Genomic DNA, 24,690 nt, shown 5'->3' with positions numbered 1-24,690 from the left:
GGCACGCGTCGACAGTGAGCGCTCGGAGTCCCTGCCCAGTCAGCGCTGGGCTTTGTCTTCCACACTCTCCTCTGCCGACTCTGCGGGAGAAGCAGGACGAGAGTGAGTTGGCAGCTCAGGCCCCCAGGCGAGGGGACCCCTCCTCACTGAGCAGCCTCAGGCAGCCCCTCGCTCCCTGCCCTCTGCTCTCCTCACCTCACCAGGTCGCACTGACCCACGGTCTGAGCCTGGCCTGGCCTGACCCGGTCCTGGCCCCCTAGGTCACAATGGCTGCTCCGTGACACCCGTGGTGAGGCAGTCGCTACCTCACAGAGGGCTGAGGGCGTGGGCCCTGGGCATCCAAGCAAGATGGCGGCTGTTGCAGGCCGTGCACAGAGGGGCGTGCTGCTGGCCATGAAGCGGGGAGGAAGGTTGGCCTCCTTCCACCTGCTGGCAACACTCCCCTTGCCAGAGGCAGGAACAGAGCTGTCCCTGGCCAGGACTGCAGCCCTGGAGCCTCCCTCGGGCACCACTGCTCCTCCACCCCAAGCCTGTTTCCAGCTTCTCCGTGAAGCTGAGGCCAACGCTCACAGGCCAATAAAAGGCTAGGCCTGCTGTGGGCAACTCCAGTAACTTTCCCCTAATAGTGTTCTTTTAAGCACGGAGCTACAAACCGTCCAGCCCAGTCACTAAGGGTTGTTTTATGTTCAATTTCCATCCAAGCAACACAGCTTCAATTTTTTGTTTTATTGGATTCTTTAATTTCTGAACAACTGAAATAGGAGGCCAGAGACATTTTTTGTATCTGCAAGTGTGGGATGCTTTCAGGAATGGAAATAATCCTGCTTATGGGATGTTATTGTACATTTGAATTTTTATGCCCGTAGTCCATTTTGCAGCATTTAGCAAGCTCATAGAAATATAATCTAACTTTCAAAATGCAATTGTCTGGGGCCATGTTGCTTTTTTAAATGTCAAAAACTACAGCAGCAACAGAAAATTAGTTTAATTTCTCAAAAATCACATTGAAGTATTCTACTGTAACTGGGCTACTTTTGTCACTATTCTCATGTCTCAGTTGAGACTAGCAAAACGCTCACAGACAGCACACATTCTTTCCTTTTTCATCACATCACACTCATTTATATCAGTGGAGCTGGAAACAATCTGTCAGGACCATTAAAGAGTTGCAAAGCCTCAGAACCACCCACTAAGTGGAACATTTACATTCTAGGCAGTCTTCAGCTATAAGACCAGAAGAACAATATCCTTGTCTAACCTGATTTCTTACTGGAAAAAAAAAAAAAAGAAAAAACTTTATTCCTGATGGGAAAGCCCAGCATTACACTGTCATCAGGTACCCAAGTGTCAGAAGCTTGGAAAAAGAACATGTGAGACAAAGCATTAAGGTGTACTGAAGGAAATCTAGCGTCTCTTTGTTACATTTGTCCCTTATCTGCCTGGAGTCTTTCTATAATCACCTTCACTTATAATCCAAGTAGCAAGCCTCCCATTCCTCCTGTGAGTCACTGTCCTTCATACAAGGTTTCCTCAACCCCTGATTCCTACAGTTGCAACTGTTGAGTGCCCATATTCAAAAAAAGCTACCATAGATCCTATAGTTACTGGCACTTAGAGTGATTTGTTTTCAACTTTTTACCTGAGACTGACCTAAATCCCTCCTTCCTGATAAAGTGTTTTAGACATTGAAAACTGTAAGCCATTGTGCCAACTTCCAATACTTTTATCATTTTTTTATAAAATCTAAATTTATACTCATGAAAAGAATGGTGAACAAAAGAAGGCACTAATATTTCTGCTTTTGTACTGTGTAATCAGTGAAGGGACTAATACCTTGGAACTCTCTCCAGAGGACTTGAAAAAATGGAAAGCATATGGAAAACACTTTTTTACTTTGATGGTTGAATGTTGGAGGAAGTCACCCAGCGTGGTTGTTGAAACTACAGCAGAGGAGACATTCAAATACAGCAGGACAATTCTGTGATCTCTCCCAGTTGATTTTAAGGGAAATTGAAACACTGGGAAACAAAAAGAGTGCCATGTCATTGCTCAGGGCTAAGCAGCTGAACCTTTCCTTAATTCCTAATCTAGACAGATATTAAGGATAAACAAAATCACCACTGTGCAATTTTAGTATTTATTTGAAGAGTTTAATTTGGAAAAGCTATAAGCTAATTTTGTTATGCTGTGGGCTTATTTTTTTGCCATTGTGCCATTTTCTGTCATCTTTCAAATTTGGAAGTATGGAAGAAATACAATTATATGAAGAAACTATAAGGATTTATTTTAAAATTTGAAAAGAGCAGTCCTGTTTTCCTGTTTAATTCCCAGCAAACACATTCAGTTCACTATTATGACAGGAAGAGTTCATATGTATTTCCCTATGAATTAGAGACTCACTGCAGAAAATTGACTGTACAAAGGAAAATGATGTTATTGCGTGCTGTTGGTTCTGCAACCAGGATGACCTCACCACCACAACAAATAATTGCACTGGAGTGAGCTTGGAGGTTTTTTAATCAAAGTCTTAGTTTATACTATGCAGAGATTTTTCTCCAGCAAGAGGGGCAATGAATTCCTAAAAAAGTAGAGGTCTTGTAGGTGAAATGTAGAAATTATTTCCAGCTCTGTTGTAATTTCCATTAAAAAATAAAAAGAAAGAAGAAAATCCATAGGAAAGTGATTTTGAAAGAGCTTTAGAACCCATATAACTACCCCAAAATACATACATGTGCTTATGCATTCCTAAGCACAGGAAGTTGAGCAAGCATGGCGGAAGGACAGTGTGGGGAAACATGGAGCTCCTGACTGAGTTCAAATATAAGAAGGACCCAGAAGCTGGAAGCATTATCGGGCTATTGGACAGAACACAGTGAAATTGCCTGCACATAGGGTTTGCAAAGCTGGAGATGAAACTAGCAAGTGATGTGAAAGTGAACAAGAAAAGAATTTACGAATACACTGACATCTTTTTTGCCTCAGCTTTCACTGACTCTTGTCCTTTGTCTCCCAAGTCTATGAGCAGAGTCTATGGGAGTGAAGCAGTAGAAGAGTTAAGGATCGCTTAACTGTTAAGACATACACAAAAAGTCGGTCAATTTGGATACTACAATTGGCAAGAAACACAAGTTGAAATATGGAAAATTTAAATCAAATGTTAGGAAAAAAATTCACTATGAGAGTGGTCAAATACTGGAAAATATTGCCCAGAGAGCTTGTTTTGTATTTGGAGGCTCAGGACACACCTATGAACAACCTGATTAATTAGATATGCTTTTAGCAGGAAGGTGGACTAGGTAAGCTTCAGAAGTCATCTATGATTCTTCAGTTCTATAAACTGTGCCTCATCTTAATACCTCACATAGCTAAAATTGCTGTCTCTAAACTCTTTACATGCACCATGACAAAATGCAGCCAAACAGCTAGAACAGATGAGAGAACATAAGGGCTATAGTGAAGCTTCCTAGAAAACACATATTAAAGCATCAAAACTTGTGGAATGCCACGCATGCATATACACAGTTGTGCTAAGGGGCGAAAGCTTTCTCTCTCGTGTTTATAAAGACTGAATGGAGTCTAGTTCTACCTAGATACACCCAACAACATCATCTCACCACAGCTGCTAGAACCTATTAAAGATTTCTATTGAAGATGAAGGCTGACAGAACCTGCTGGGACTGGTATTTCTGGATGACTTGTACAAAACAGGACCGCTGTTTTCTCAGAAGATTGAGATGAGTCAGGACTGTCTCTGTTTTACTGGATCACCCAACAGCTTTGGCTGAAGAGAATGAGAGCCCACCTGTATTAGGCTAGCTGTGAGCTTCATTCGTACACTTTCACTTAAGTAGAAAAACTAACCAGCTCTACACCAGCCAGCCACTGAACAGAGTTCCCATATGAAGCTGAGGTTAGAATTGAGCATTTACATGATTATATTTAATAGGAATTTACAGCTTCCATTAAAAGAATAGAATCACAGAATCACAGAATCACAAGGTTGGAAACGACATGCAAGATCATCCAGTCCAACCACCCTCCCATTCCTATCAGTGCCACAAGCTACTAAACCATCTCTCGTAGCTCCTCATCCAGGCGCCTCTTGAACACTGCCAGGGATGGCGACTCCACCACCTCCCTGGGCAGCCATTCCAGTGCCTGACCACCCTCTGAGAGAAAAAGTTTCTCCTAATGTCCAACCTAAACCTCCTCTGGTATAACTTCTTGCCATTTCCTCGGGTCCTGTTCATTGCCTGGGAGAAGAGGCCAGACCCTTTTGCACCACAACCTCCCTTCAGGAAGTTGTAGAGTGCAATGAGGTCTCCCCTGAGCCTCCTCTTCTCCACACTGAACAATCCCAGCTCCTTCAGCCTCTCCTCATAAGACTTGTGCTCCAGACCCCTCACCAGTTTCGTTGCCCTTCTCTGGACATGCTCCAAGGCCTCAATGTCTTTCTTGTAGTGAGGGGCCCAAAACTGAACACAGTACTCGAGGTGTGGCCTCACCAGTGCTGAGTACAGGGGGATGATCGCCTCCCTGCTCCTGCTGCCCACACTATTTCTAGTGATCTTGGATACTAAGAACAAGCAGCAGTGTCAAGGATCACACTGCCAACATTTGTAGAACATCCAACATAAGAGATCGTAGCAAGAGTTCTTGGGATGGTTGTGTAAATTACTGCATATTGTGTATTACATTAAAGATCCTTAAATAACTTGGAAAACTTTTTTTTTTTTTTTTTGCATGCAACCAGCTAAGTAGTTAAGCTCTGCATCTGACTTTCTGACTTACAGCTTGGAGTACTGTACATAAACACTACTTTTTGGTTTTTTTACATATTTTGTAGCAAAGCAAGACTACAGTATATATAAATGTTAAGTTCCATTAATAGGTTCTGTAACAGACACCAGGAAAATAAATGAAAAACAGCTGATTACAAAGTTTTAAATCAATACCAGAATTTACAGTTAAAAATAAATAAATTAACAAATAAGAGAGAAACAAGTAATCTAAGTAGTTTAGAGGATTTTTCACTGTCCATGTAAGGCCTTTCCAAGTGGAAAGTAAAATGCCTTTGGTTGTACTGTTTCCTTATTTCCAGATGTCTATGCTCTGTACTGCCACGTCAGTAGTATTCAGGCTATGGAAACTGTGTTGCTGTTTGTATTTCTCTAGCATCAAGAACTGGGTCAAATCATTTGAGTTCACCAAATTCAGGCTTACAAATTGAAGACACTCTTGGAAAAAAGAAAACAAAAGAAATGCCATTTCATAACATCAGAGATTAATCATCCTTTAAAGACAGTTTTTCATAGTGCAGAGTTTCATTCCTGCAGTAGTTACTAAATGTAGTTTAACTAAGCTCCTTTTAATTTGGAACACACTATTTCCTGCACCACACACATTCATTTTTATTCAGTTGAGACAAGTCTGCTTGGTCAGTAATGGCTCATTACCAGTCCTAAATAAAAGTTAATGAAAAGCTAATGAATGGATTGGGAATCATTAGCTATAAATCACAGAATCACAGAATGGCCATGGTTGGAAGGGACCTCAAGGATCATGAATCTCCAACTCCCTACCACATGCAGGGCCACCAACCTCCCCATTTAATACTAGACCAGGCTGCCCAGGGCCCCATCCAATCTGACCTTGAACACCTCCAGGGATGGACGGGGCATCCACCACCTCTCTGGGCAGCCTGTTCCAACACCTCACCATTCTCAGAGTAAAGAATTTCCCCCTGACATCCAACCTAAATATCCCCTCCCTCAACTTAAAACCATTTCCCCTCGTCCTGCAGTTATCAACCCTTTCAAAGAGTTGATTCCCCTCCTATTTGTAGGCTCCCTTTAGGTACTGAAAGGCTGCAATGAGGTCACCCCGCAGCCTTCTTTTCTCCAGGCTGAACAAGCCCAGCTCCCTCAGCCTGTCTTCATAGTGGAGGTGCTCCAGTCCCCTGATCATCTTTGTTGCTCTCCTCTGGACCCTCTCCAACAGCTTCTGTCTTTCTTGTACTGGGGACTCCAGAGCTGGACACAATGCTCCATCTAGGGCCTCACAAGAGCAGAGTAGAGGGGGACAATCACCTCCCTGTCCCTGCTGGCCACCCCTGTTCTGATGGTGCCCAGGATACCATTTGCTTTCCAAGCTACAAGAGCACACTGCTGGCTCATGTTAAACTTTTCATCTATCAGGACTCCCAGGTCCTTCTCTGCAGGGCTGCTCTCAAGCACCGCTCCTTACAGTCTGTATGGATGTCTGGGATTCCTCTGTCCCAAGTCCAGAATCTTGCACTTTGCTTTGTTGAACCTCATCAGGTTCACCTGGGCCCACCTTTCAAGCCTGTTCAGGTCCCTCTGAATGGCATCCCTTCCGTCCACCGTGTCAAATGCACCACTCAGCTTGGTGTCATCAGCAAACTTGCTGAGGGTGCACTAAATACTGAACAAAACCCTCTGGAATCAAACTTGGAGCAAAATTGATTCATTGTACCAGTTTTGACAGAGATAGTTAATTTTATTCAAAGTAGCTTGTATGGTCCTACATTTTAGGTTGGTAACACACAAATGTTTCACTTAATGCTGAATAGTTTTTGTCTTATTTATCAAACTGTCAGTCTCACTCATCTCCTTGGGTCCAGATGAGGACCATGGGGACGAACAGTGGGCTGGAGCATCTTTCTTATGAAGAAAGGTTGAGGGAGTTGGGCTTGTTTAGCTCAGAGAAGGCTCTGGGGAGACCTCATTGCTTTCTTTCAGTATTTGAGGGACCTTAGAAACAGGAGGGAGACCAAGCATTGTAAGAGAACATAGACACTATCAGAAGCTTCATTTCCTCCTAATTTATGTCTTTCTAAAACATGGCAGTTCAAACTTAAGTGTGGTCGATTAGGAAGTCAGGCAAAGCACCAGGAATCCTGCAAGGATGAACAAATAGCTTCTGACCAAACTGTAATGCAAAAAGGAAGTATCAGGAGAGTGGAAGCAAGGACGGGTAGCCTGGTAAGGATACCAAAACGTTGTTCAAGCATCCAAGCATGAAGTTAGGAAAGCTAAAGCCTAAATGGAATGGAATCTGATCACTGATGTCAAGGACAAGAAGAAAGACTTCTTTAAGTATACTCACTGTCCTTATGCTTATACAAAGTGTGAGGCAGTAAAAATGAGTAATAGTTTTTAACTGATTCAATACCACATATTGCCACAGACCTGATCCTCAGAAATAGAAGCAAGCATGACAAATTCCATGCCCAGTTGCTACAGAATAGCTGGTAGGTTCCACAAACACTGCTGTACTGACAACATGTGTTTTTCATATTACTCCATTTTTATTGACAGTAATTCCAACTCTTAACACTGCATATTTAAAATGTAATTATACAACTCCAATCTTTTGTTCATTATTACAAAAAAACATTCACAAAGTGAGTAACGGTAAGAACAAAAAAGATAATTTCATGCCCATACATCCAAAAACCAAAACTCCAAAAATCTGAGATGTTATTCTTTGAGGAAAAAGCATTCATTTTTAGTGAATTGTGTAAATGACAAATCTTAAACTGAAACTTAAATACATGGACTATGAAAATTAAATAGAAAATAGACCATAGCTCTTGCATATTGCAGTGTACCTTACTTTTCTAAGAATCAATCCCTGAGAGTATGCAATACTCAGGCTCTGGACAGTATTCTCAGGGCAACATTTTTTATACAGGTAAGGTATTACAAGCTTTACAGGTAAGGACCTTACACATGTGCTGACATAAGTTAATATTATCTTGCCTGATAAGGAATACAGTATAAAAAGCTGGTTCTGGAAAATTAACATGAAGAAAAGGTATTTTTATGAAAAGAAATTACTAGAACGACTGATATATTACTTTTTTAAAAGAAAATTTCCTGCAGTTTCTTGGCAATTTAGATTTGCAGAGAGCATAGAAGAAATACATTCAAAAGTCAGCATTTCTCTTTTTATAACTTTTCCACTGGACCTGCCATTGTGATTACATATGAGGCAGCTAAATAAAAGCTCGTAAACACTGAGCTTCGTCGTTTTTCTGGAAATCCTTTCCTTAGGACCTTCTTTCTCAAGTGGAACCACTACAGATGCTGATATTTCATAATAAAAATTAGTAACTGTATTATGGAAACATTTAATAAAGATTTAAGACTGAACTGCTTAAGTGAAAATGGAGGATGTTGCATTGATACATTATCCCACGTAACAGCAAGAATAGATATATTTCTATTTTCATAGGTTAATGGAAATATGGGTCATAGTTCCTCCGAATCTTCATTGAGACTGATTTAATTTTTACTGGCTTGTTGTTCACTGTCCATGTATCCCAGTGAATCCCAGTTGCAAGAAATCTACCTGTGTAACGATGAATACCATTAAGATTTGCAAGGCCACACTGGTTGAACCACCATCCAGTGTTATCACTGAAGTTACTGCAGCTCTTTACAGGCTGTTCTTTAATAATGCACACTGGCCTACATCCATCATTGTCGACATCAAATGTGCTGAAAGGCATCGAATTCTGATTATCTTCTTTTCTGTATCCTCTGAATGCATCACCTAATCACAGGAGATGAAATGGAATGATGATAAAGGAGTTACTTGTGAGAAAAAGAATATTGTTTGCTTACTTCATAATTCACAAACATTTCATCTGAAATTATTACAAAAATGGATTTCCTCAAAAGCAGTTCAAGGCAGCACTGCACTGGTATGTGTTGAAGACATAGGGAAAAAAAGTACAAAATACTCAGAAGTATGGAAGAAATGATGGAACATCTTTATCTTCTTGTTGCTTCGGTGCTTTTAGTGTTGCTAACTATGAAGGTAAAGATTTCTGTCCTCAAAGACCCTTACTCCAAATATTACTCTCTTGAATACACTAAGAGAAAAGAGAGTTGGTATCTTTAAACATATTAAGAAAGGAAGTTCTTACCTGCATTTCCTGAATAACGTCCCAAATGAATTTTAAAAGAACATGCTTCATCCTCTATCCAAAATGCATCATATGATGCATAGGCATGCTTGTCATTTTCTGATTCCAAATCCACGTAAAGACTGAAAGTGGTTGCTTTTTGGTTTACTATATAAAAAATCTTCCTTAAGCCAATCCAAAATTCCCCTAAAGTAAAAATGCAATGTACATTCAATAAACATCTAGAAACAAAAAGTATAATGCTTTCTATTTTTCCTACTTTCCTTCCTGACCTAAGTGTAACAAAAATATCTGATCGGCATGTATTCCTTTGAAAGGCCAACAGAGGGGCAGAGCTGTCTCCTTACTTCACTGGGAAAATGCATGGAAGGAACTCACATAAGGGCACCATCTTTTTTCTTCATGACATTTTCAGAAAATTTTATAACTTTCAAGTGTTCGACTTTAACACACTTTGTAAGGCCACAGACACTGGATGTGCTGAATATGCACTTAACTAGCCAGAATTCAGTGGTGCTCCAAAAGACTATACTGAGAAATGACAAAGGTCAGCATTATGTGAAATGCAACAAAATGCAACAAAAATCAAATCTAATTGTAAAGATTTGCTTCCTCACATTTTTTTTCCATGAAACATTGCCCCATCTGACCTGCAGCGGTTCGTACATTTGAAAAGTTTGAGTCTTATTTCTACTCCAAATGGACAACTGAAAAAGCAGCCGCTGCTTTCAGACTTGACAGTTGACAGTAAAAAAAATAATACAACTGTTGTATTGGTGTTAGCTGCTGAAATATTTCCATTATCTTTCTAATCACTCTCAGTGCTGAAATATTACTGACCGTTCTTTCCTTCACGGAAATATTTTGCAAGCATGATTAAAAGCAACTCAGTCTTTCTTAAATCTCAATGAACATACAAACAAATAATAATAACAATAATAACAACAACAAAAAAAGTCACAGAGAAATACAACTCATACATAATTTCAGCAATAAAATATTCCATCATATTAACCTCTTCTTGTGAGACTAAGGATGGGTAATGGTGAAGGATTCCAGTAGGGTGAAGGTCACTGTTGAGAAGGTTAGACAATAGTTTTGGGGAAGCAACAAAGCATCTGAGTATTAAACAAAATACTTTTTAAAAAACAGGAACTTTACTCTGCATGCTACTAAAACTGCAATACAATTTAGTGGGAATGTAGCTCTCAAAAATACAGCAGGAACACTGGATCCAAAGCACTTAAGAGTATTTAAAACTCATACCAGAAAGATCACCAAATCCATCCAGATATTCAGACCACGTCCTCTGAAATGTAATGATTCCATCAGTTCTTTTCTGAAGCACAGTCCACCCACCTCCTTGAAAATCCATGTCACATAATACCTAAAACGGACACAGGCATGATTAAGCTCACTTGAGACATCTGTAATGAAGAAGATAAAAAGTTTTTAAATGAAATAGAAGTGGACTATTTAGGTTCTTGCCAAACAATGTACCCTTCCAACATTTTAACAAAAACCTCAGAGAAAATTAATCAAACAAACTGCAGTGTTTTCTTTTATGTTCTACGGAGACTTTAATTTGGAGACTACCTCAATCAGTGTAAGCTGTCATGTGCAAATGCCTCTTCACATTAAATATAAAAAATGTCCTTTGCTAAATTTTACTTTGTATTAATAATAGCATGAAGTGGAAGCAACGTGGGATAGCAAGGGGATAGTTTCCTGCAAGAAACACAGATGGGGGCACTAATAGCAAATATACATTTATTTCAGGAAAGCAAAGAGTCAAAACTTCTTCTGTGTTCTCTTCTACCATCATACCCTCTCACCCAGAAACACTGTTTGTGATGCCTGAGAAATGCAGAGCATTTAATAAAGGTTAGGGAATGAAGTGATAGTGATAACACAACATACAATAATTTATCCTGGAGCAGTAGAAAACGTCACATAAAAGGGGGCCTCAATCCAGGGAAGTCTCAGTATGAGCATTTAGCAGCCTGAAGCTGAGCAGTCCCACTGAATACCTGGGATCAGCTCAGGATTGATGAAACCACTAATGACCACTAAAATTTGTGCCCAGTGGTATGTCAAAAGACAACGGTACAGCTGCTCTCTGCTCTCCTACAGAGTATCACACTGCAGGGCACATTTTCTCCTCAGCCCATTTAACGTTAGACATGTGACTGACCACCCTAAGTTGGGTATCAAATTGTCCTTGTCTGCTTTCTAATCCCCCCTCATAGAGAAAAATGTGCACTCACAGTGTGGGTCTGGAAAAGTAAGATCTAAATCACCCTCTGCAGATGTTACCTGCACTGTCTGCAAAAAAAGGGCCCTCAGACCCTTGGCTGCATTCTTGGGATATCAGGTAAGGGTCTAAAATTAAATGGAATGCATCCAGGTCACTCTGGGTATTTTTCAAGTGTGTCTGCAGTGCCACTGCTTGACCAGCTGTAACACAAATTAGCAATTCTTGTCATCCTGATGTAGAAAGTTGTGCATTGCACATTTAGACGTTGCAATCAACCAAGCAGCAGTCTGAGTTTTACATGTTGCTTCTCCATTGGCTGGTACAACTCTGATACTTTTGACAAAACAAAAGGTTTTCTCTGTGGAGGAATACCTTGACCTCATACTAAGAACTTGTGTCACATAACATCTTCTCAGTGAAGCACAGGAAGCAGCAGCACAGAGCTGCAGCTTGATCTAATTAATACAGCTTGGGCAAGTTTTGGTCCTCATTGCTCGAGGTGCCATTGGAAGCCTTGAGCAATTCTTACAACCTAAACACTGGAGGAATCACAGTAAGGATTGTGTTCATGCAAGTGCACCTGGGAAATGATGGGCTTTTCTCCCTGGAGTGTCACATGTTTATTTCAGTCAACCAAGGAATAAAAAGAAATACCCACGACTCCAAAATGGGTATTTAGATACAAATATCTAAAATGCATTAAAATAATCCTATTGACTCAGTCACCGTCTTGAAATGATGGCATGCTTTGCTACTGACCATGAGGCAGAAATACAAAGAGGAACCCGCTCAGTCACAACATCAAGCTCTGAGCCTACACAAATCAGTGGGAGCCATGGTGATTTTCAGAAGAATAAGATTTGGATCCACAAGAGAGATCATCAGCATGTTACTTAGATATGGCACCAAACAGACACCAGCTAAGCAGGAACATGAAATAGGTACACAAAAAGCAGTCACTGCTATATTTCTTAATTTTTACATACTGCAAATGATGCAATCGTTTCCCTTCTTAAAGCCTTGCAATCCACTTAACAAATTGCTCTGTGTCTCATACTGTGCAAGGTACCAGGGGCATGACAGTGTTAAATTAAATGAGCACGAGGGGGCTTCTACTGAGTACTTTTCCCTTTTCATATTTAGTGTGTATAGCAAGTATATTTCAAACAGCCATTCAGTTTCTCCAACTCACTGATCTAAACGTACTCATCCAAAAATGCAGCAGAAAGTGAGCACAGATCAGTTTTCCAGAAGTGAAACTGGTTTTAATTGCCTCATGTTTGAATGCTCACACAAAAACCCATCTGGGACTAATTTTCTGAGACGACAAGAACCTGCAGCCCATGCTGAAACTGGATATGCTCAGAGCTCCTGAAATCTAGTTTAGATCAGTTCAAGTCAAGCATCCAAAATCTACACTCACTTCTGAAAATATGAAGACATGAAAAATGAGACATTTTTAAAACAGTTTTTTTCATTTATCTGATATCTTTATGCAGATCATTCTAGAGACATTTTGTTACAGTTTCAAACACATTTAAGGGGCTGAAAAGAAATACCCATGCTTCGTTGCTGAAAAGGTCCTACAAATGAGTTGTTCATGTGGCTTTGTTTTCTGTTTTAAATTCTCTTACTATGATTCTCTGCCTTTTTATAATTTTGTTTGATTGTCCCAGTATTCAAACTTTTCCAAACTCCTGGCTATCAGTCTCTTGAACGCATTTCAGTTCATTTTAATGTCTTAACTTTTTTTTGCTCATCCACCATTTCTGTGGTACTTTTTTTGCACTTCAACACATGGAAAAATTTGCATTAAACAGTTTTCCTTAAAATAACATTCTGGAAGGAACACACATCCTTTAGATATTTTTCTCTGAGAACTTTCTGGCACTGTCTTTTCATTTCTGTGAAACATCTATCAGGCAAGAGATGAGACACTCACTTCAGGAGTGCAGAGTTTTCTTATTATTTATTATTACCTTGTGATTTAAATCAAATTATTACAGTTTTTCCTTTTGCTTTTTGTTCTCCTTAAGGAACCTTTCCACTCACATAACTGATTCTTAGTTCTTTGGGACACCGGCAGTAATTTCAAATGTGGACGAGTGTCAAAAATACTTCTAAAGTTAAAGGAGATTTACCGTTTTACATTTTCTCACACAGATTAAGTCACACCATCTCTAGTAAAAGTAATTTGGGTGAGATATGAATATTTCCTCAATGGAATCTTCCTCAATCCAAGAGAAATTCTGAAACAAATGCATTTTGTACTACAGTTTAGCTGGGAGTGAGGCAGACAGCATTTTCTTCATACTAGGCATACACATAAGTTCTCTGCGAAAAATTCTATCTGTCTTTGCCTTTCTTTTACCTGGAAAGAACGTGATGATGAGTTACAGATTTTTTCACTCACTGCACTGTACAGAGAAAACAACAGCATTTTCTATCAGCAGTCTGCAGAACCAGCACCTATTTTTACTTTTGAGATCCCGGCATACTTCTGAAGTCTTTTCATAACAATACTGAGCTCTTTTTTCATAGCATTTTAAAGGTTCCAACTGGCCAGAGATAAAGGGATTCACTCTTCCTTTGTTATACACAAAAGAGGACTTTAAAAGTAGTGATTACATTTTGCTATTTACTTGCTGGCTAAAACTCTACATTTTTTTCCTCCAAAAAGTAATAACCCCAACATGTATTGCAAAATAAAAGGCTTGTCAGCCTTATCTCCATCATCACCAGTATAAGTCAGTGCCATATCTGTTTTCTTCTTAAGGAAGCCTTATGGACAGACTGCAATGGAAGTAAACATCCAATAAAAAATTTTCCTAATGTTTGCATGGATCTGGTGACAGGAAACATGACTGCTGTACTTCACAAGATCCACCTACAAGTTCTGAAGTAACTGGCAAATGAAGTTGCCAAGCCGCTATACATCGTATTAGAAAGGTCATGGTGGGGAAGTCCCTACTGAATGGAAAAGGGGAAACATAACCCCATTAACAGGAAAGGAAAAAAAGAAGATCCAGGGAACTGCAGGCCAGTCAGTCTCACTTCTGTGCCTATCAAGATCATGGAGCAGATCCTCCTCAAGACTCTATTAAGGCACATGGAAAATAAAGATGAGGTGATTGGTGGTAACCAACACACCTTCTCCAAGGGCAAGTCATGTCTGACGAGCTTGGTGTCCTTTTGAGATGGAGTTACAGCATCAGTGGAAACAGGAAAAGCAACCGACGCCATCTACCCAGATTTGTGCAAAGCGTTTGGCACTGTCCTGCATGGCGTCCTGGTCTCCACATTAGAGAAAAATGGTTTGGTGGATGGACCACTCACTGGATAAGGAACTGGCTGGATGGTCACACTGAGAAAGTTGTGGTCAGCAGCTCGGTATCCAAATGGAGACTGGTGACAAGTGGTGTTCCTTGGGGATCGGTGCTGGGATCGGTGCCATTTAACATCTTTGTGGGCAACATGGACAGTGGGATCGAGTGCATCCTCAGCAAGTTTGCAGATGGCACCAAGCTGAATAGTGAAGTTGACACTCTAGAGGGAAAGGATGCTATTCAGAGAGACCTGAACAGGCTAAAGAGGTGGGCCCATGCCAACCTCATGAAGTTCAACAAGGCCAAATCAAGGTCCTGCAGGTCAGGGCAATCCCAAGCACAGATGCAGGTTTGGCAGAGAATGGCTTGAGAGCAGTCCTGAGGAGAAGGATTTAGGGGTGTCCATCGATGAAAGACTCAACATGAGCCAGTAATGTGCACTTGCAGCCCAGAAGGCCTACTGTATCCAACGTTGCATCAAAAGAAGCGTGACCAGCAGGTTGAGGGAGGTGATTCTGCCCCTCTACTCTGCTCTCATAAGACCCCACCTGGAGTACTGTGTACAGCCCCCAACACAAGGACATGCAGCTCCAATGCAGCAGGTCCAGAGAAGGGCCACAAAGATGATCAGAGGACTGGAGCATCTCCTCTACAAGGACAGGTTGACAGAGCTGGGGTTCTTCAGCCTGAAGAAGGTAAAGCTCTGGGGGGACCTCACAGTGGCCTTGCAGCACCTGAAGGGGACCTACAGGAAAGCTGGGGAGGGACATTTTAAAAGAGCACGTAGAGACAGGACAAGGAGAAACAGCTTTAAACTGGAAAAGAATAGATTTAGATATTAACAAGAAATTCTTTACTGTGAGGGTGGTGAGACAGGTTGCCCAGAGAAGTTGTGTACACCTCCTCCCTGGAAGCATTCAAGGCCAAGCTGGATGGTGCCTTGAGCAACCTGGTCTAGATGGAGGTATCCCTGCTTATAGCAGGGAGGTAGGAGCTACATGATCTTAAAGGTGCCTTCCAACCCAGACCATTCTATGATTCTATAATAATTAATTTCATTCTTTCTTTTTTTTTTTTTTTTATCCTAGCTGCATATGTCCCACAGACAGAATAAGAAGGTTTAGATGCTCTCTGTCCTACAGCTGAGTAGAATGGTGCTCAGACAAAAGCTAAGCACTTATTCCTCAAATAGATGTACATCTGCATCTACACTTAGATGTCCAGAAAAAACATGGTTCAAGATACAGTTACCAGCAGCATCACTTCTCAAGAGAAGGCAACCCTTGAAGCTTCCCCAGTAGAATAATTTAGAAGACAAGTAGATCAGTCTTTTGTCTTTTCAGTTTCCATCTCTAATACAGAAGAGAAGAGCAGTTCTCAGTCACTAAAAGCAGGGCTGGAGAGTTTTCTTCAGTTTTCCTCTTTGGTACATTTTTCACTACATATGAAAACTGACGATGAGATATTATATCAGAGCTTAAATTTCAATGTAGAAACTGATTTTTTTCTTCAAAACTGTAGCAAAGGCAGACTCATTTGGATGATTTAATACACTTCTTATTCATCAGTTGGAAAATTATCATGGAAGGCGTTATTAAATACATTCTAACTGGATATTCTCAAGCAAATTTCAGCTATCACGAGAGAGAAATTTATTACCTCAAATGCATAATTTGATCCTTCTGGATGGATGATGTACAGACCACTTGGAGTTTTTGAAACTGAACCAATGGTATCTTTAATATCAGTGCAATCCAACCCTGGAGAATAAAGTATTTGATGAAGCTTATTAACACATATTTTTTAAAAAGAGCACAAATACAGCTAAAGTGGAGAAATACAAACTTTGTTGGGAACTTTTGAATGATCTCAAATACAATTTTTTGTTGTGCAAATTTAAAATATGCATTCTCAGGAATTTACCTCATATACCCTCACCTTGGGGGAACTGGAACTAGATGATCTTTAAGCCCTTCCAACCCAAACCATTCTATGATTCTATGGAATGATAATTCTCTGAGATCCGCTAAGCTTGGAAAGAATAATAAATTGCATTTTATTGAGAAAGTTCGTTCTAATCTTAACTGATACACAGAAAGATTATATGATGGTTGCTCCAAAGTTAATGTCTCCTATTTTATTCTGTTGGCACACAACATCACAGGTGCATGTTGGTGGTTTGGCAGTAGAGACTGAACCTTCCCACCAGTATTTCATTCCATTTTGTTGCTGTGTGACAGATGGCAGCAGAGGAGCAGTCTAACAAATGCTGTCTGACATGGAAGTGTATACGAAGCAAAGGTGTGGAATGGAATTCCTCTATGAGGAAAAAGTGGCATCCATTGACATTCACTGATGTTTGCTGAACATTTATGGAAAGCAAATGGTGGATGTAAGCATAGTGAGTGAAGTGCTGTGTGGTGCATTTCAGCAGAGGTGACAGTGATGTGTTCCAGGAAGCCATACACAGCTTTCACACCATGAAATGAAGCGTGTCTTGATCAGCTCATCTGCACGGGTTGGCTGATGGTGACTATGTTGAAAAATATGTTTTGTGGCTAAGAATTTACTCTATCAAATAGTGTCATTATGCCTATTGTATCTGCTGTAGTTTTCATAGGAAGCATTACTTTCAGAGCAGCCTACATATATCCAGGTCTTATTTCATAGATTTGATTTGGTTAACATTTGTATAGAGTAAAAACACATATTACCCAAGGAAGGATGTCTTCTTCCTGCAAATGTTTGTATCTGTACTCATAAAAGCCTTTATATCACGATTTATATATAAGCATATAATCTTTTGCCTAGTGTTAAGCTAAGCATGTGTCAGACTCGAGTTTCTAAGGCTGGTAGGACCGAAGAAGGTAATGTTTACTGTAGTTGGGTTGGGAACTGTAAAGGATATGAACTGTCCAGTGCACAGTTTGACTTCTGTTTGGGTTTTTGTTGTTGTTGTTGTTTTGCTTTTTAAAAGATATTGCAAATGTTGAGCATGCTTTATCTCATTACAAAAGAAAGTGCTATTTAGCTACATTAAATCACTTAAGAACTAATGCTTAGTATTTTGCATAAATATCAACAAGATGCTATGCCCAAAATTATCCTCTTGCCAATTATTTAAACCAACCCTTTCCAATGAGACTTATATAGTTCACTAATTTTTCAGATTTTATGTGTGCATTCTAGCACAGAATAAGTATTGTACATGTTAAAACTGCTTACCTGTAATTTGTTCTTAGTTAAGACTCTCTCAAAGATAAAAAGAAAAAGCTCAAGATAAAATGTGGGAAATATTTACCATGAGATTGAACTGCTTTGTAAGGAAGTGGATCCAAATGCTTTCTTAAAACTTCTGCATTCAAAAGAAGGACTCTGTTCATGAGTTCATTCACCTGTAAGTTTAAATAAATATCTTAAAACAGGTTGCAGTGAAGTATTTTATATTCTAAGGATGGTCTTTTTGATTCCTAGTACACAAAATCTGAAGGTCATTTTTGAGGTATGTTAGTGAGTTGTAACTTCATAGTGTGAATTTGTCAGATTTTTTACTTTCTGCATCCAAAGTCACTTTCAGGCACAACTCCAACTAATTTGAGGAAAGCCCTTCAATTTGATTAAGGCTTTTTATCTGCACTGAGTGAGCACAGTGTTTACAAACTACTGCCAGTTAATGATAATGTAATTGTGTGTACTTGTCACGTGCACAAGTACAACAGGGTTGCATACAGCCTCTTGCCCTACTGTCACATGTGCCACTAGGTCGTGTACCACGTGGTGCTAATCGCTCCCTGGGCCTCCCCCTTTAGCCAGGCTACAAGACATCACTCCTGAAGTCAATGCAACAGAGACTCCAGTCCTACTGTGTGAATGACAAAGTAAATAATTAATTAGCTCAGTTAGAAGGTAATCATAGTGTAAATAATAAATAAAAATATTTATGATAAAGAAAAAAGTACCTGATTCGAAAGGTAATCCAAGGAAGACTGTTGATCATCCATCATGTTTCTCACCAGTTTTTTTGTGCTTCTTGCATATTCAACAAGAGAGCTCTGCAAATTCCCTTTAAAAGCAATATGTTCATTCACCTTGTTAGCACAAACTTAGAAATAGTCTTGATCAAATAATGACCATCTATTTGTGATATCTAAACCCAAAGATGCTAAGAACTTCAGCTTTACAAATTGTAAGATTTGATGAATTCCATCCTAACCTTCAGCTACTGGGATAACCAGTTAATGGATAACACTGAAATTTAAATACATCTGAAAAAAGGATAGATATGTAAGGTTTCCTGCCATTCTGCATTTTGCCTATTCACTGTGCTATTTATTCAGGTTCCTTGTTTTCCCCTGATGCTAAAAATATAGAAACTACACTTGCCATGTAATCAATAATACATAATGAAAATCATATGGGAAAGGCAAGAATTTTGACACATTTTTTTCTGAGGCTGGATAATGTCAGTTGCTGTTTAGTTTTTCCAGGTGATGAACAGAAGATATGTCCTGCATATATATCTACAAAAGGCAAGCTCAAGTACAGATTTCTTCCCACTTAATTTTGGACACTTACCTACAGCATTTAAATAAGGAACAGACATTCAAGCCTTTCTCTCAAATGGAGAGACCTACAGATATTCAGAGGATAACACAGACAGGTGGGATGAGCTACTGCTTGGATTTGCCTGTCCCAACAGCAATTACGAAGAGAAAGCAGCATGATTAACTTCATTTATCCCAACTGCACACAGCATCCCAAATCTGAACAACATTCAGAGTGGGCAGCTTGGTCAAAGTCTGCCACATGTGCTCAAGAAGATTAAAAAATAAATCAGCACAGCATAGCGTAGCGTAGCAGAGGAATGCATAGCAGGGCATTGCATAGCTTGTTGTTTAGAGTATTCTGTATGAATACATACTGCACATATACTGTTTTTCCCCTCGTAAAATTTTAGCTTGAACATCACATGGTACAAGGCATTGTTCTTTTTGTTTTGAAATATCTGCAGATTTATTTTTCTCTTCTGCCTTGAGTGGTTCCTCCACAGCTCCAACATTCCTTGTGCCCTGTTGTACCAGACAATGGAGGGGGAAATAAATTGATCACAAACACATGTTAAACTGCTCAATCTGTCAAAATGAAGCTGATTACCCCATGGATCTTCCTTTAAAACCTGCTTTCTTAAAAGCTTTATAGCAATACTTGACAGAGCTGAGGTCAAGGCTTGTTATGCATCTTCTACTTAGCCATGTCTTGCAAGGGTGTCAGAAGTAGAGAATCACAGAATTATAGAATCAATTGAGCTGGAAGAGACCCTTAAAGATCACCTAGTTCAACTCCCCTGCAATGAACAGCGGCACCTACAGCTCCATCAGGTTGCTCAGAACCCCATCCAGCTTGACCTCGAGTGTCATCCACCACATCTCTGGGTATGTAACCTCTATAAATTTTTAAAATACACCAAAATTTCTGCTAAAATACTCTGTGAGTGACCTGCAGGCCAAAACTTGCAAATACTTGCATTTAAGAAGCTGGCATTTTAAGACTTGCCACACCCAACAGACATCTCAAATGCCCACAAAGTTATTTTCCCTGGAAAGGAGAGGGATTTGGGATTTACCACGTATTACAAAAACCCTTTCGCTCTGCAAAGTCTCCAAATTCAGAACTTAAGAGTTTGTTTGTGGAAACGATTCCCCAAGTTATAAATCTAGGCACACAAGTAGTCTCAAACAGATTTGCAGACAAATCCAACATATAAAAAATATTTGAAATGCTCTTGCTGGGGAAGGTTTCAAGAGACACTATTTGCAGAGATAGAATTATCTGAAATAGTAACAATAAAAGCATCAGTAAAAGTAGTTTCATACTACTACACCTAATCATGTTATTTCAAAATAGTATTTTCATATTTAACATTTTTTCTTCCATGGTGCCATAAAATACGGGGCTGTCTCTGATTCATCGCTTAAAGAAATGCCAAAATGATCCCTGAAAAATCTCCTTGTAAGAAGGCTAAGGAACATATTTTCATTTAAGTCTTCGTTTATTAATTCCATAATCTCAGCAAGGCACTGTAACATGCTCATACTGTACTTTCAGATGTAAATAGGACCTTAGAAACTTAAAGATTCTAATTAAAAAGGAAACTTACTTAGTCTTGACCAAATTGACTACTTGCTCTCCTTTCCAGCTTCAGATTTCTCTTTCTGGTTTTGGCACTACACTGACAAAGCTCTGAACAGTTTATTCCTGATTTTTGCCTTTTAAAATTGAAAATAAATATGACATTAAATGGTTAACAGGCAGATTAAAAAAAAAAAGTTTCTGAATTATTAATTTGATTTCACTTTGTGTCTAGAGAGGAATAAATGCTAGAGAACAGAAACAATATGTTTCTTTGATACTGAAATAAGCACAAAATAAAGGAAGAAAAGAACAGCAACAGTTATAAAAAGACCAATTGAGACATATAAATAGATCACATGGAGCCAAGTGTTGTTCTGGGCTTTATCACGGCTATCCACCAGCTGTTCAATTAAGTAATGTTAAGAAAATACTTTAATCAGTATTAATTCTTTCTAAAGGCAAAATGAAACAGGCATTAAATCAGACCTTGGGAGTTCATGTCACAGGTTGGACTGTGCCTACACCAGGAGTTACTGTGTCTTCGCAGGGATGCAGATGACAATAAAAATACATCCCAACAACTGAACTGTTATAAAAGATGCTAAAACAAAAATGTTTTCCTGTTGTACTGTATTTCTACAGTTTCAATGCACTCTCTCTGAAAATACCTAATTCTTCCATATTCTCATACCTATCCTGAACAAAGCAGTCTATTTCTCTGTTGCTTTTCTAAGAAATTATTCAGTTACATTCATTGCCTTATCTCAGCAAAGTAATTGAAAGTCTTACCTTAGATGAACAAGGCTTGACATCACTTACAACAGTTTCTCCCCAGCCCAACAAAAGAACACTAAGAGAAATTAATGAAGTTACCCCAAAGCTCTTCATCTTTTCCTTGCAGCAATGCAAATGTTTTGACGGGTTTCACATTTCTGCGGAAAGAATTGTACACTACAGAGTGCTGAGCTAACTACTGGGGAATGTGTACAGCACAAAGAGCAGCCAACACATCACTCCTTTAATGCCTGCATTTAATAAAACACAGCTCTGTTGCACAGCAGGTTTATATACATGCACTGCTTGTCTCCTGAGAGCACTTCCTGCTCATTACCTGCACATGACACACCAAACATATCTCTGCACTGTGGTAAAAGCACGACAATTTCTTACACACTGGTTTTGAGCCCCGGTATTTGTATTTGGTAGTGAGTGATTTAGGCTCATTGAAAGAAAAAAAAAAGGTATCAATTTTCAACATTTTTGACAGTGTGCCCAGGTGGCCAAGAGGGCCAACGGCATCCTGGCCTGCATTAGAAATAGTGTGGGCAGCAGGAGCAGGGAGGTGAGCATCCCCCTGTACTCAGCACTGGTGAGGCTGCACCTCGAGTACTGTGTTCAGTTTTGGGCCCTCACCACAAAAAAGACATTGAGGCCCTGGAGCGTGTCCAGAGAAGGGCAACGAAACTGGTGAGGGGTCTGGAGCACAAGTCTTATGAGGAGCGGCTGAGGGAGCTGGGATTGTTCAGTGTGGAGAAGAGGAGGCTCAGGGGAGACCTCATTGCACTCTACAACTTCCTGAAGGGAGGCTGTGGTGAAGAGAGGTTTGGCCTCTTCTCCCAGGCAATGAACAGAACCCGAGGAAACAGCCACAAGTTGTACCAGAGGAGACTTAGGTTGGATGTGAGGCTTTTTCTCTCAGAGGGTGGTCAGGCACTGGAATGGCTGCCCAGGGAGGTGGTGGAGTCACCGTCCCTGGCAGTGTTCAAGAGGTGTCTGGATGAGGAGCTGCGAGATATGGCTTAGTGCTTGTGGTGGCAATGGTGATGGGAGGACGGTTGGACTGGATGACCTTGTAGGTTGTTTCCAACATTGTGATTCTATGATTCTATGATTCTAACTTTTTAAAAGACTTTTATCATTAAACTGAAGGTGTTTTCATTGGTGGGGTGGCAGAACACTAGATATGGCTTATTTCTAAACCTCAGTTTGTACCACACCTCCAGGATATGTCATGTCTGAATCACTTTCACAACAAACTCTTGAGTGTCACCTTGAACTAGCACAGCCAATGCCCTACATTGGTCTCAGTGCTGTGTTCACCTCCCTGTCCAAAGCTGGCATACACTGCAAATTGCCTTTAATGGAGATTTAACAGCAGTTGCAACAGGGGGATAAATTCAGTATTAAATCCACATACTGTACCATGTTTTTAATGCAATGTTTTGTTTCAAAATTGGTAGCTACAGGGCACTGAGCAGCCATAACTGGCCCCTTCCAGCACACACCTGAAGTTCTCTGTGACGTTTTTAGCAACTTCTGTTAGTCAGTATCTGATGTGATCAAATGTTTAACCTGTTCTGGAGTACTTTGTAGCTTTCCAAGGAAGAATTCTGGAATGTTACTAGTGCCTCAGTTGATGCTTGCTTACAAAGTCACAGGTTATGATCTGTTTTACAGACTCAGGGAGTTAAGGAGAAAAGATTTTCATTGCTAACTACATATGACACTAAGGAGGAACAAATGGTTTTCACTCCTCTTCCAATATGCAGAAGTAGGAAGAGAAGGCAAATTTCAAGAAGGAATGGTTAGGATGGGCAGAACCTTGGCTGAACTCCTTCCTTATACAGTTAAACTGAAGCTTGGAGGAAAACTAAAGGGCATTAGCAGATGAATCCCTTCTGGAACAAGAAGGAAAGAAAAATGTGTTTCTGCAGCAGCATAGCTGTGCTCCAGCCTTCAAATCAGATTAGTAATAAATTCAGTCTGTCCCACAAAGATTTAAAAGTTGATCTTTATCCTTTACTGGAATATCAGTCACTAGCTCACATTAAAATTTATGAAACCTCTTCCAAATCAGCTGCCAGAGTGGGATCTTCCATTTTGTAACCACTTGAGGCCAGGCTGTTTGCTGTCCTAGAATAACCATACAGCTCTGCAGTACACGGTGCTCAGCTTATTTACCAAGAAAAGCAGCTAATGACCTGGAAAAGCTACAAAGTGGGGCTATGAAGAAGAACAAAGAAAAAAAAAGCTGTTAAAAAAAGAGAGAGAGAGAGAGAGAGATTTAAAGGCATTTTTAATACTGAATTTCAGAAGATGACTACAATTCAGCTACGAGTTTTGCTGGCTAAGGTCAAAATTTACAGTAAGCCTAAGAAGTTTAAATTCTTTCTAAGCATGACATAAGCTCAAATTTGGTAGCTGTCTCACAGCTATGATTTTGTCCCATTTGCATGACTGTTCTCAGTAAAGTCTTTTAAGGTATCCTTTACAGGCTGAGAGAGCTGGGGCTGTACAGGCTGGAGAAGGCTCCAGAGACCTGAGAGCAGTATCTTGAGTATCTAAAGGGGACAGACTCTTTAGCAGGGTGTGTTGTGACAGGCAAGGGAAAATGGTTTCAAACTAAAAGAGGGGAGATTGAGACTGGATATAAGAAGAAATATTTTTATGGTAATGGTGGTGAGGCACTGGGACAGGCTGACCAGAGAGATGTTGGATGCCTCATCCCTGGGACATTGGAAGTTATGGACGGCTCTGAGCACACACTGGAGCTGTAGGTGTCCCTGTTCATTGCAGGGGAGTTGGACTAGATAACCTTTAAAGGTTTTCTCCAACTCAAACGAGTCTATTCCTCAGTAAAACACCGCATTTATCAGACAGACTGGGGTCTTCGGAGTGTGAAAAGAACTGAAGAGGTCTGCTTGGAGGCAGAGAAGTAACAACCAGCCTTCTGCCTGCAACACTGGGCAAAGCGGTAAGTCTGGAGCTGTTCCTCTGAACTAGAGGTGAAGCGCTTCCATTCTAGCATATCCTCCCCGTCTTAAGGCAGCAGAACTTTTCATATACAGATCTAGCTGATACACTTCGCTCCAGGTCTTTCCCTACGTTCCACCAGCGCCCGTCGTGCCCCAGCGCCACCCCGAACACCAACCGGGGCTGTTCGGGACAAACCGCCGCCCCTCGGCCGCTCCCCGCCGCCCCGCCCCGTCGCGAAGGAAGCGGCGTCTCTCGTTGCTACG

The 24,690-nt window shown here is 40.3% G+C and overlaps 1 protein-coding gene across 2 annotated transcripts; it reads right to left on the bottom strand.

The window, feature by feature from the left end:
- Window positions 1-7,442: 7,442 nt before the first annotated feature.
- On the bottom strand, window positions 7,443-21,623 carry ANGPTL5 (angiopoietin like 5). Of its 2 annotated transcripts, XM_048955483.1 has the most exons (8): window positions 21,461-21,623; window positions 19,461-19,608; window positions 18,499-18,602; window positions 17,841-17,934; window positions 16,199-16,299; window positions 10,223-10,343; window positions 8,957-9,142; window positions 7,443-8,580 (listed from the first exon to the last, which is right to left on the bottom strand). In XM_048955483.1, the coding sequence occupies exons 1-8, from the start codon at window positions 21,557-21,559 to the stop codon at window positions 8,261-8,263; spliced, it is 1,173 nt and encodes a 390-aa protein (XP_048811440.1). In that variant the 5' UTR covers window positions 21,560-21,623; the 3' UTR covers window positions 7,443-8,260. The 2 variants fall into 2 exon arrangements, with proteins under 2 accessions (XP_048811440.1, XP_048810633.1); XM_048954676.1 differs by lacking the exons at window positions 19,461-19,608; window positions 21,461-21,623 and adding an exon at window positions 19,115-19,186.
- Between the last annotated feature and the right edge of the window lie 3,067 nt (window positions 21,624-24,690).

This window comes from Lagopus muta, chromosome 1 (assembly GCF_023343835.1).
Source record: "Lagopus muta isolate bLagMut1 chromosome 1, bLagMut1 primary, whole genome shotgun sequence".
NCBI lineage: Eukaryota > Metazoa > Chordata > Aves > Galliformes > Phasianidae > Lagopus > Lagopus muta.
The sequence above is the reverse complement of the archived record's forward strand: the minus strand, read 5'-3'. Positions and strand labels throughout refer to the sequence as shown.

What these genes read in the sequence shown, in the direction of transcription:
- ANGPTL5 (XM_048955483.1), bottom strand. Translation starts at nt 21,559, where the DNA reads ATGAAGAGCTTTGGGGTAACTTCATTAATTTCTCTTAGTGTTCTTTTG. An exon ending in TCAAGCCTTGTTCATCTAAG is followed by an intron (nt 19,609 to 21,460) that starts GTAAGACTTTCA and finishes CTGGTACAACAG; the next exon opens with GGCACAAGGAATGTTGGAGC. An exon ending in CAAAGCAGTTCAATCTCATG is followed by an intron (nt 16,300 to 17,840) that starts GTAAATATTTCC and finishes TTTATTCTCCAG; the next exon opens with GGTTGGATTGCACTGATATT.